Raw genomic sequence first — 11,539 nt, 5'->3', positions numbered from 1 at the left:
TGATAGAAATATAGATTATTAACAAAGAATAAAAATTCATATAATAAAATTCCGTTTACTTAATTATATTTAAACCTTTTTTCATAATATATATTATTAACTATTGAATTCCACAGGAAAAGAACAAGTTAATTAGGAAAGTTGAATTTTCTCATCCATTTTGTAATTTCCACGGTTGGTTTTTAATTGCAGAACTCAATTTTTCATCATATTGATTTTTCATGCGGTTCGAGTGTGAAATATTTTACGATTTAATTATAAATTTAGACACAAAAATTTTAAAATGTAATTTATATTAGTGAAAAAAAATCATGTATGGGCTGCATGGAACATCTAATGATAAAATAAATTAAATTTATTAAAGTAAATCACAAAGAGCAAACCGATTATCAGAGAAATATATATAAAAAAAGGCTTCATTTAATTAATTTGTACAGCAGATCAATCTTAAGAATCTACGATAATTAAAGGTGCATTTCTGTAATTAACCTATGCTTAAACTGCGTTAGTCTCCGCAGTCCGGCAAAGTGTTGAGGTCCAAATCACCTTTTCTCACGATTCCCCGTTCTCTCTTCTGTCCAGTTGCATCTCCGTTAACACCGGCCGGCGATGCGGTTAACTTGCTGCCGTGAGCGTTAACGTTTTCCGGCTGAATCTGAGCGTTTCTCTGAAGATATTTTACGGCCATGTGCATCCTCCGTAAAATTGCGAAGAACTCGTTAACCTCCGCCTCTGACGGCGGCTCCTCCTCCTTCACAGTAGGTTTTACGTCATCGTTACTCCGATCTCCGGCGACGATTGATGTTCTCTTCCTCTTCTTTTCTCCGTCCATAAGTAGCATTCACGCCGGCTAGCTGATTAATTTGTGGTTACTGCTACTGCAATTACTTCTCTTTATTCTATCATTCGATTGATATAATATAAAATGTGTATTCGATGTTTTCTGTGTGTATTTTTTTCTTCCTGGCTGGTTGCTTCCTGCTGCTGAACGAGAATATAAATGCGTCCGTCCGTCCATTAAACAAATTTCATGACGTCAGTTACGTGATGTCACCTTCGGAATCGCACTTCTCATTTTCATATTTTACACAATGCGCAATGTTTAATGCTAGCTCACGCGCTACTCATTTTCTGCGACTCGATTAATTCGTATTTATTTAAGAGGAAAAAAAATAAATTTACTTATTTTTCAAGTTAAAAATAAAAAAAAATAGGAGGGATCTATTTTTCTTGACTTTTTAACATTAAGTAATTTTTCAATTTGTCAAGCACTTAAATTTGTTTTAAATCTTGTTTTGAGTAATTTTTATTTGTTGTCAAATACTTTTAGAAAATAAAAAACTAATTTAAAAATGAGAAAATTACGCATTTAATAATTCATCATAGCTTGCTATAATTATCACTTGCGACTAACATTATACATTAGTTATGTGGGCTGATTTCGAGTTTATATAATTAGTCATGTTTGTATATGTATAATTCGCTAGGATATACAAATAAATATGTATAATATACAATTATTTAACCTATATACATATACAATTCACCTCTCTCCCACTCTCTGCCCTCTCTCTTTCGCCTCTCTCCTCCCCCTCTTGATCTCTTTCTCCCCTCTATCCCAACCTCGCTCGCCTCTCTCCTCCCTCTCCCAATCTCTCTTGCAATATATACAAATACATAAGTATAATATACAATTGTCTAACCAATATACATACACAATTCACCTTTCTCTCACCCTTCTCTCACCTCTCTCTCCCAATCTCACTCGCCTCTCTCCTTTCATATAACATATAGCTACAAATTATAATTATTAAACAATAGTTATGGAGAGTAATTAATTATTTTTAATTGACTATACGTGAAAATTTCCCATTAAAAATAGGTTTGATGAACTTTCATATTCATCCAAATTCCCTCTTAGTTCCCTATAATTTTTTACTAAAGTGTTTTCGTATTTAAGACTTATAACTTGTGATAAAATACTTATCAATTTTCACTATGTGAATTTTTTATGGGTCCACATTCCACACACTTAAACTTTACTTTTGACTGTTTAACTTCGATTTCAATTTATTTGATATAAAATTTAAAAAATATTTATTTGATACTTTTGAGTATGATAATTGTATTAAAATGAAATTTAATTTTGTAAGTATAAACATATTATGTGAAAGATAAAGAGTAATCATTGAAATAATAGATAAATTTTAATAGATTACAAATAAATATAAGAGATTCTTTGAAATAATGGGTCGTACTCATATAGATTTTTTGATTTGAGATATAAGATATACTAATAATTATGTTATGAAATATAAAATTATTATATCCCATCTTTGATTATCAAAATGAGGAAATAAATTATCTTATACACATACTAAAATAACTTATCTCAATAAAATAATTTATTTTCAAACGATTCTACAATTAATAAAGTAGAAACATTTTACTTAGGGCCCGTTTGGATTGACTTAATAAAAGCAGCTTTAAAAAAGTACTTTTAAAAGTGCTGAAACTTATTTTAAAAATAAGTAGTTATGTGTTTGGATAAAAGTGCTGAAGTTGTTATGTCAAACGTGAAAAGGGATAAATGGAAGAAAGAAATGTTAGGATTATATGGGTAATTTGGAGATTGTATAAAAATATTAAGCACAAAAAGATAAAAATGTGGTCAACTTAAAACAGCTTATAAGCTAAAAATAAAAAAGCACCCCTACCCCGGCTTTTAACTTTTGGCTTAAAATAAAAAAATTTTAACTTAAAATAAACTGTTTTGAGTATTGTCAAACAGCTAAATAAGTCAAAAACCAGCTTTTAAGTCAGTTTGAACAGCTTTTAAGCTGAGCCAAACGGGCTCTTACCCTACATGTGTGGAGGCTTTTTATAGTACTTGAGTGATTGGTGGAACGACCCAACAAGCATATTGGCAATTGAAGTTTACTCCCCCTTTTATTGGAGTAGTTCGAATATTTTATTTATGTTATTTTATATTTTTAAATAATTTTATTTTTTATTTTAAATATTTTTTATCAAAAATAAAAACATTATTTTAAATTAAGAAAATATTATAAAATTTTTAAATTTCTGACTAAATTTTCTAATTATTTATTATCACCTAAAAGAAAATTATTATGCACGAAGTTTCCTTGAAAACGACTTATTTAAAGAAGAAGACTCCATGGAGTCAACATATTTAAATATAAAAAATGTAACAAGTCACGTTAGTCCAATAATTATTTTATTATTTAAATTGCCATCTAACAAAGATATGAATTATTTATACCATATCACATATATATAGAGTTATGGTCTAGTTGATAGTATTAATTGTTTGAAATCTTTTCGTTAAAATTATGAGGGTTTGAACTAAATAGGAGAATAATATTACCATATTAAAAGTATTATTTTAATTTAATCACCCTATAGATTGTGATGGAAATAAGAAATCTTCTCTCTCTTACTTAAAAAAGACTTATGAAAATATAGTCTAGTTTAATAGTGTGTTAAAAACCTTCTAGAATCTCCTAACTTGCTTTTTTTATATATATATATATATATTTAAACTATGTCAATTTCATTTGTTTCATTTTATTGTTTGTGTTTCATTATTTTTTTGGTAATTAATTAGTGTGCTGTAAACAATGTGGAAACTTCGCTCGTATAAAACAAAGATGTGGGTGGAGATGGAATCTGCACCAACCAAGTGTACTAACGGCCTTTTGGATGGACTTAATAAAAGCAGTTTTGAAAAAATATATGTGAAAGTGGTGAAACTTATTTTTAAAATAAATAGTTATGCGTTTGGATAAAAGTGCTGAAGTTACTATGTCAAACGTGAAAAGGGAAAAATGGAAGAAAGAGATGTGAGGGTTACGTGGGTATTTTGGAGATTGTATAAAAATATTAAGGGCAAAAAATAAAAATGTGATCAACTTAAAACAGCTTATAAGCTAAAAAAAAAAAACACCCCTACTCCAGCTTTTAACTTTTGGCTTAAAATAAGTTTTTCTTAACTTAAAATAAATTATTTTGAGTATTGTCAAACAACTAAATAAGTCAAAAACCAGCTTTTAAGCTGAGCTAAACACGCTCTAACTTTGGAAATTTTAATTGTTTCTGTATTAAAATCAATGGTGAAACAAGAATTTTGACTCGATAAATTTTAAAAATTTTAAATTACGACTTACTTAATTTTTGATTATATGTATATTTCATACATGTTTATTATAAATATAAATTTAAGTTAAAAATTACTGAATTTAATAAACTCCGTAAGCAAAATTATTGTTCCGCCCCTAGTTAGAATGGTCCACAAGCAAGGAGCTGACTAGAATGTGCTTGAAGGGTAGGAAATTTTATGATATTAATTAATGTAAAAGAATAATGTATTAATTAGTTAAATATGACCAATACTTGTATTTCTTCCAAGGAAATAAGAGTATATATATATATATATATAAAAAAAAAATCATGAAAAAATTAGGTACTACTTGCTTTCTTTTTTTTTAATAAAAAAGTCATTAATATATTTTATGTAATTTCACAAATCATAAGTCACGTCTGTAACAATAAATTATACATAGACTTTTTGTCTTTTTTTATTGGGACGAATAAATTGTTTTCAATAAAAATAAAATATAACAAAAAGAATGTTAATATATATATATTTTAAAGAGATTACTTAAAAAATTATTAAAAACTAACTAATTTTAAAATTAAATTCTTCATTTATTTATTAATTTTGGGACCGAATCGAATGGTCCACAAAATTGAAGTAGAGAGAAAAATTAAAGTTAAATAAAGAGTATTAAAATTGAAAAAGAATATTTGAAAGTTGAAATAGTACTTGGGACGAAGATTTCACTTGGAGAAAAAGTCCAAATTTTAAAATTTGTGGTCAAAACCTTTATTCTACTTAAAATAGTCCTAAACTAATTATTTCAAGTTCTAATTTTATGTCAAAGTTAAAATCATGAACAAAATTATAAAATAAACTAGATACATGTCAGTATGAATTCAATATATATTGCCTTTTCTATTTTAATTTATATGACATAATGATAAAATGTAAAATCTATCAAGTTCTTATTATATATATATATATATATATGAAGTTGTTAGTTACTATGATATATAGTACTGTCCATAATTCCCTGGTAAGATATTTACTACATTCAATATATTGTTATACCGTTATTATTACGTTGTTATTGCTAGGAGATACACTTTTAACAAAAATTATGTATGTGTATATATATACTACTATGTAATAAGGGATTAGAAGTACACATGCCATTAAAATTGCATCAAAGAATAACTTGTTTTTTTCTTTTGGTATTAAATCATTAAAAATTATGTAAAATGTATTATAAAATAAAGGCATACAAGTAATATAGAGTCTGTAAAGTGTCAAGTATCAATCTCACATGAATTAAATCGAAAAATCAAATTAAATTTTAATTTGTATTGGTTTTTAAAATTTTTGGTTTGGTTTTGAATTTATAATTTAGTTTACTTTTTTATGTTTGGATATCCGTAATTGATATACTTTTAAGTATTGTGTTTTACGTTTTACTTGTAATTTATATTAAAAAGTATATTTAAAAAATTATATATATATATATATATGTATATAATTTTTTCATAAATTGCAAATATAACTTTGTTATGTTTCTAATTATTGACATTACCGAATTAACCAAATCAAAAAAATCCAAACCAAAAAGAGAAAAACCAAACCAAACCAAATTTACTTTGGTTTGAATTGGGTTGCACTTCTTCAACCAAAAATTAAAAGTCCAAACCGAATTATATAAAACGGAACTGAAAAACCAAGCGCATACCCTAGCTACATTAATAATGGTTTAAGTTTGGACATAATTCAACTAAATACATTCATTTATTTCTAGTATATATGGGCTACATTAATAATGAGTTAAGTTTGGACATAATTCAGCTAAAACCATTCATTTATTTCTAGTAGCAATTATAAGAATAATAAAATAACAATAACAATAATAATGATAATAATAAAGATATCAGTTAAAGAATATTCTAGATTCTTTATTTATGCATATGAATATGTTCATTAAAAATAATTTACTTATTTTTAAAAAAAATATTTTCTAGATATTCATTTCCAATGGAAAACATTTTCATGAGTACAAAACACTGATGTCCTCTAAAATTCTTTTCCTAATCCGATATGAAATTAAATATTTTATCACTATAATTTATTCACTAGTAATTAGTTATTGGGATCATTTCATTATTTTCCTTTGCTATTTCTCTCTTTTTAATTTCTTTTGTCTTCTTTTTTTAATTTTAAAAAAGGCAAGTTTTAACTTACAATTTTATATTTGAAATAATTATATTTTAATTTCTTTCATCATCAATGCTATTAATCTCTTTTTTTATATTTCCTTAATCTCATCATTAATATTATTTGATTTCATTTCCTTACATCACTCATTTTCCTTTTTTGTTCCTTTGAACTTCTTTTGTGTATTTAACCCATGAAATTAACTATTGTAATTTTATAAGCATTGCATCTTATTTTTACAAATTTGATTTGTCCTTTTTAAAAAAAAAAAATCATATCACTCGTTCTTTTAAAGATCTATATTTATACATACTATTAGTTGAACAATAAAAAAATATGAAATGATATATCTCAATAGTTAGTATCACTATTGTTTTATTTCTATTTTTTTTTGAACGTTTATCTTAATTCTTTTATCAAAAAATTTATTAAAAAATATATTTCTTTTTTCATTAATTATTGAAATTTATTTCATTTATTCAAATCTGTCTCTTTTCTTCTCCTTCTTCCGTCTTCTTTCAAATTTTAAAAATAAATATAATTTCCTCGTTATTGACTTTTATTTCATTTCCTCAAAATTTCTTTATAGCTACTTTATTCTCTCTCTTTTTAATACTATGAACAAAATTTTATAAACATACTTAAATATTAAAATCCTTACGTAATTATGATGACTTTTAAATAAGAAAGGAAATCATGTAACAAAAGAGAATATTAATATTGGTTAGGTAATAATTTAACCATTTCCTCAAATTTTTACTTAGAATTCCAATAAAAATCTTCAATTTTGATTATATATTTTTCAAATCTTTTTGATAAAAAAAACTTATAACAAAATCTACTTCTTTCTTCCTTAATTATTAGAGTAGCTTTTATTTCATTCCTTCGAGTCTCTCCATTTTTCTTTTTCTTCCTTCTTGTTTCAAATAAAAAATATTTATCTTTTATTTCATTTTCTTAAAAACGTCTTATAAATTATTACTAGCATTTACTTACGTACTCTTCCATCTAATAATAGTTATCCATTATATTATTTTGAGATGTCTATCAATATTTATTCAGTTAATAAAATGAATACATAATTTACACTTAGTACCTAATTTACGCTTATTATTAATCACAGTCATATTTCTACTATCTTTCTCTAGGCATCTTTCATTTTTTAAATTAACTTGGTTGTTCAGTTTTCAAGACTACTTTTATAATGTTATTCTAATTTTACCCCTCATTAGTTAGTATTGTAATTATTAATCAATCAATATTTAATTATTTCAATCATAAATTTGACACTAATTAATAAAAATAAAAATAAAAAAATTAATTTCAATTTATATCTTAATCTATTTTTTATTTTTTATTTTTATAAAAAAAGGTGTAAAACACCCCAAAAATTATATACATTTTGTTATTTATATACTTGTAATATGTTGTAAATCAATGATTCTATTATCGTTTACTTGTTGCTAAATCTTTACTAAAATTTCGATTTTGAATCTCCTGTAGAAACTAGTTCAAGACTCAAATTTTTTTTTTTTTTTTGTAATTATGGATCGTGTTGTTAAATTAATTAAAATGATCGAGACCTATTTAGTATCATTAGCTCCCTACACAAGGACATGAACTATGTACTTTCAAATATCATATTGTTGCTGAAATTTTGCTAATGTAACTCGTAAATTTCTTGAACCAAGCGTCATTGATCTTCGTCCCTTAAATATGTAGTTCAATACTGGACTCTACTAGCTTTGAAGAATCACTTGGTGATAAACAAGTTATATTACTTTGTACTGATGTCTTTGAAAGAATATAAATTGGGTAAAAAATAAATTCAAAGTTCATAGTGATTGACTTGAAATTTTGATAATAATTCCCTATCACACCACTAAAAAATAAAGTTTCTAAGAAATTGGACGCATCGAAAGCGGGTGTTCGATATCAATGCTTGGCTATCAACTAATATTTGATTTATAATGAATATATCCTAAGATTGCTTTCGCTTTCGATGTTTACTTATATAAATGGAAATAAATTTAGATAATCTAACTATTTTAAAAAGGATTATAAAAGAAGAAGAAATAAGATCCAACAAATTAAAAATGAAAGGAGTATTGCTCATTGTAACTTTAAGTAATATCAAGTTGCTATCGATTTCAGTGAGGATTGTATAGAAATTTTGAAAAGGAAATCGTAAAATAAATATTTAGTTGAAAAAATAATACAGATAATATATATAAAAAATCATTTAAAATAGTGATATTGATTTCATAATTTTTAATATAATTCAGAGCAATTGTTATTTAGGTTTATTCCATATAGTTTAAGAATAACTTTGACAACAAATTTTAAAGATATGGAAAATAAATAAACCATACAAATAAAATATGAAGAAACATGATTTCATTCATCAGTGAGTACAAATCTGTTCCTCCCTTGATTCTACTTTCTAAGATGATTTATCCATGATTCAAGGGCCGTTCGTAGCGTATTTCTTGAACTGATAATTTAGATTTGACATCTCTATATGAATATGAATAATTTATCAATGTGGAGTATTCGAGATGTTAATATCTTTGTGGATTTTTCGAGATGCGTTTTAAGAGAATTTAGTACCCTTTATATAGGCATAAATTAGGGTTTAGGGTTGAGTAGCTTCCAAGAATCCTTATCTGAGTTAAACTCAATTTGTAGAGTCTCAACTTGAATTGAACGCATCTTGTAAAGTCCCACAAAATTTCAATGTCTACATATGCTTTTTCATAAATAAGGGTATTGAAGATGATTTTATAAAGTAAAAAGATTATATGTTGTTAGAGTATGAATCAAGGAATATATGCAGAAATTATTTAACTAAATCAACATATTTATTTTAAATCACAAAATTAAAAGATATATTAACAAAAATTATTATTCATTTTGAAATTTGACAACAACTTTCACAGATTCCATAAACATTTCACTTTATAATGTTGGTTTGTGGTTTCTTTGCTGATTTACTAAGTATATTTGAGGTTCTGGGACTTCATATGTACATTGCATTAGTAGGCTTAGATTGGAATTATGAGAGATGAAGTTTAAGTATGTATAAGTTGGCTATTTCTTTATTATGATTATGTTGGAAGTCTTGATTTGTATATTGTCTTGTAATGAGTCTTAAGTCTTATATGCGGGTTATGAAGCATGTTGAGTTATGTATAAAATATGTGTTTTCATTTAATAGAGCGAACATAACAATGTTCTACTCTTTTAAAACTTCTATTTACAGAATTTTTCTAGTTTTATTTAAATTTAATTTTTATTTTTTGATTGTATATAATTAAAAGACATTAATCATAAAAATTCATATAATATTATTATTTATTATTTATAAGAATAAAGATTAATTCCGCTTAACAAGAGGTTATACATTTATTTCAATATATAAGTTGGATGTTGATGTAAAAACTATATTTATCAATATTAAGATTTAGTTGTTTAATTCAAAGATTAAAATGTTTTTGAGAAAAAGTAAATAATTCTTCTTTCCTTTATTTTTTTTTAATAATGTTAAATTATATTTATAGTGACTCAAATCATAATATAAATATTTTGATGCCTCAAAATTTTGGGGCCAAACACTTTACTAACTTTATCTTGAGCCGCACCTGTTATTACTGCGGTGTATTTCATTGTTATTCTTTCTGATATCACACTATTAGAAACACTACACAGTAATTTGCTTTTCTCAATCTTTGTTTGATAGTTTTTACGTACTAGTTTTAAAAAAGTATGAGGATTTGTGTACAAATCATGACAATTATTACGACAGAACTAGTTTTTACTGTCACTTAAAAATTTTACTTCTAAAATCTTATTTTATTGCAATACATTTTAATATTGGGTCAAATTTTAAAATGGCACTGAAATATCCTATTTGTGCAAATCTTCCTTCATTGAACTTGATCTAGAGCCTGTTTGGCTCAGCTTAAAAGCTGGTCAAACTGACTTAAAAGCTGGTTTTTGACTTATTTAACTGTTTGGCAATACTCAAAAGAGCTTATTTTAAGTTAAAAAAAATTTATTTTAAGCCAAAAGTTAAAAGCTGGAGTAGGGGTGCTTTTTTATTTTTAGCTTATAAGCTGTTTTAAGTTGACCACATTTTTATCTTTTTGTGCTTAATATTTTTATACAATCTCCAAATTACCCATATAACCCTAACATTTCTTTCTTCCATTTATCCCTTTTCACGTTTGACATAACAACTTCAGCACTTTTATCCAAACGCATAACTGCTTATTTTTAAAATAAGTTTCACCACTTTTAAAAGTATTTTTTTAAAGCTGCTTTTATTAAGCCCATCCAAACGGGCCCTTATTAAAATGTTGACAATTTAATGCGTGGCCCAAATAAGTTGGCAAGTTTGCAAGAGAAGGCCATATATTCTGCATTCGGCTTTGTGAAACTGATTATGGAAAAATTATACGATGAAATAAATTTATATTATTTAATTAGTTATTATAGATATAATTTGTTATAGTTATCACTCACGATTAACGTTAATTATTAATTATTGGGGCTGATTTCAAATTTTTTCATCAGTCATGTTTGTATAATTTGCCACATTTGTATAAATTCGTAACTAACAATTCTTTTTTTGATTTTTATTTGTATGCAATGATTTGTATTCGTATATGACGATGATTTCCTTGTATTTGGCAATTTTATCACCATATCCATCAATTTTTTTATAACTTTTTAAAGTTGTATAAACGTGTACTTTTCGGATTTTGTATAGTATGATTTATATAATGTAATTACTTAAAGTTCATATGTTTATGTTTGTATCGATTCGCTATTTTGAGTTTTATCATATTTGTATAATTTCAGACTTTGTAGTACTAATTATACAAAAACGCACGGATTATACAAATTGTTGCTCTCTCTCTCACGCTCGCCTCACTCATCTCTCTCCCAACCTCGGTCGCCAAATAAACAAATACATATGTTTACCAGTTCCATCTATACAATTATTTTGACATATATATAATTCATCTCTCTCTATTATCTGCCCTCCCGCATCTCTCATTCCTCTCCTGATCTCGCTCGCTATTCTCTTCTCTATAGCATGTAGTTACGAATCGTAATTAGCAAACTATTGCTATGAAATATAATTAAACTATTTTTGAGTCGCTAATGTGAAAATTTCCCAACTAATTAATATTTAAATTTTAATTACTCTGC

At 25.7% G+C, this 11,539-nt stretch overlaps 1 protein-coding gene across 1 annotated transcript; it reads right to left on the bottom strand.

The window, feature by feature from the left end:
- Nucleotides 1-386: 386 nt before the first annotated feature.
- Nucleotides 387-988, bottom strand: LOC101261799 (uncharacterized). Its single transcript, XM_004235783.5, has one exon. It carries the CDS (start codon nt 839-841, stop codon nt 506-508), a length of 336 nt encoding a protein of 111 aa, XP_004235831.1. The 5' UTR covers nt 842-988; the 3' UTR covers nt 387-505.
- Nucleotides 989-11,539: the final 10,551 nt, after the last annotated feature.

This window comes from Solanum lycopersicum, chromosome 3 (assembly GCF_036512215.1).
Source record: "Solanum lycopersicum chromosome 3, SLM_r2.1".
Taxonomy (NCBI): Eukaryota; Viridiplantae; Streptophyta; class Magnoliopsida; order Solanales; family Solanaceae; genus Solanum; species Solanum lycopersicum.
This window is presented reverse-complemented; position numbering and strand designations above follow the sequence as displayed.

Bases quoted from the DNA above. Each gene is read 5' to 3' on its own strand.
- LOC101261799 (XM_004235783.5), bottom strand. From the start codon at position 841: ATGCTACTTATGGACGGAGAAAAGAAGAGGAAGAGAACATCAATCGTC.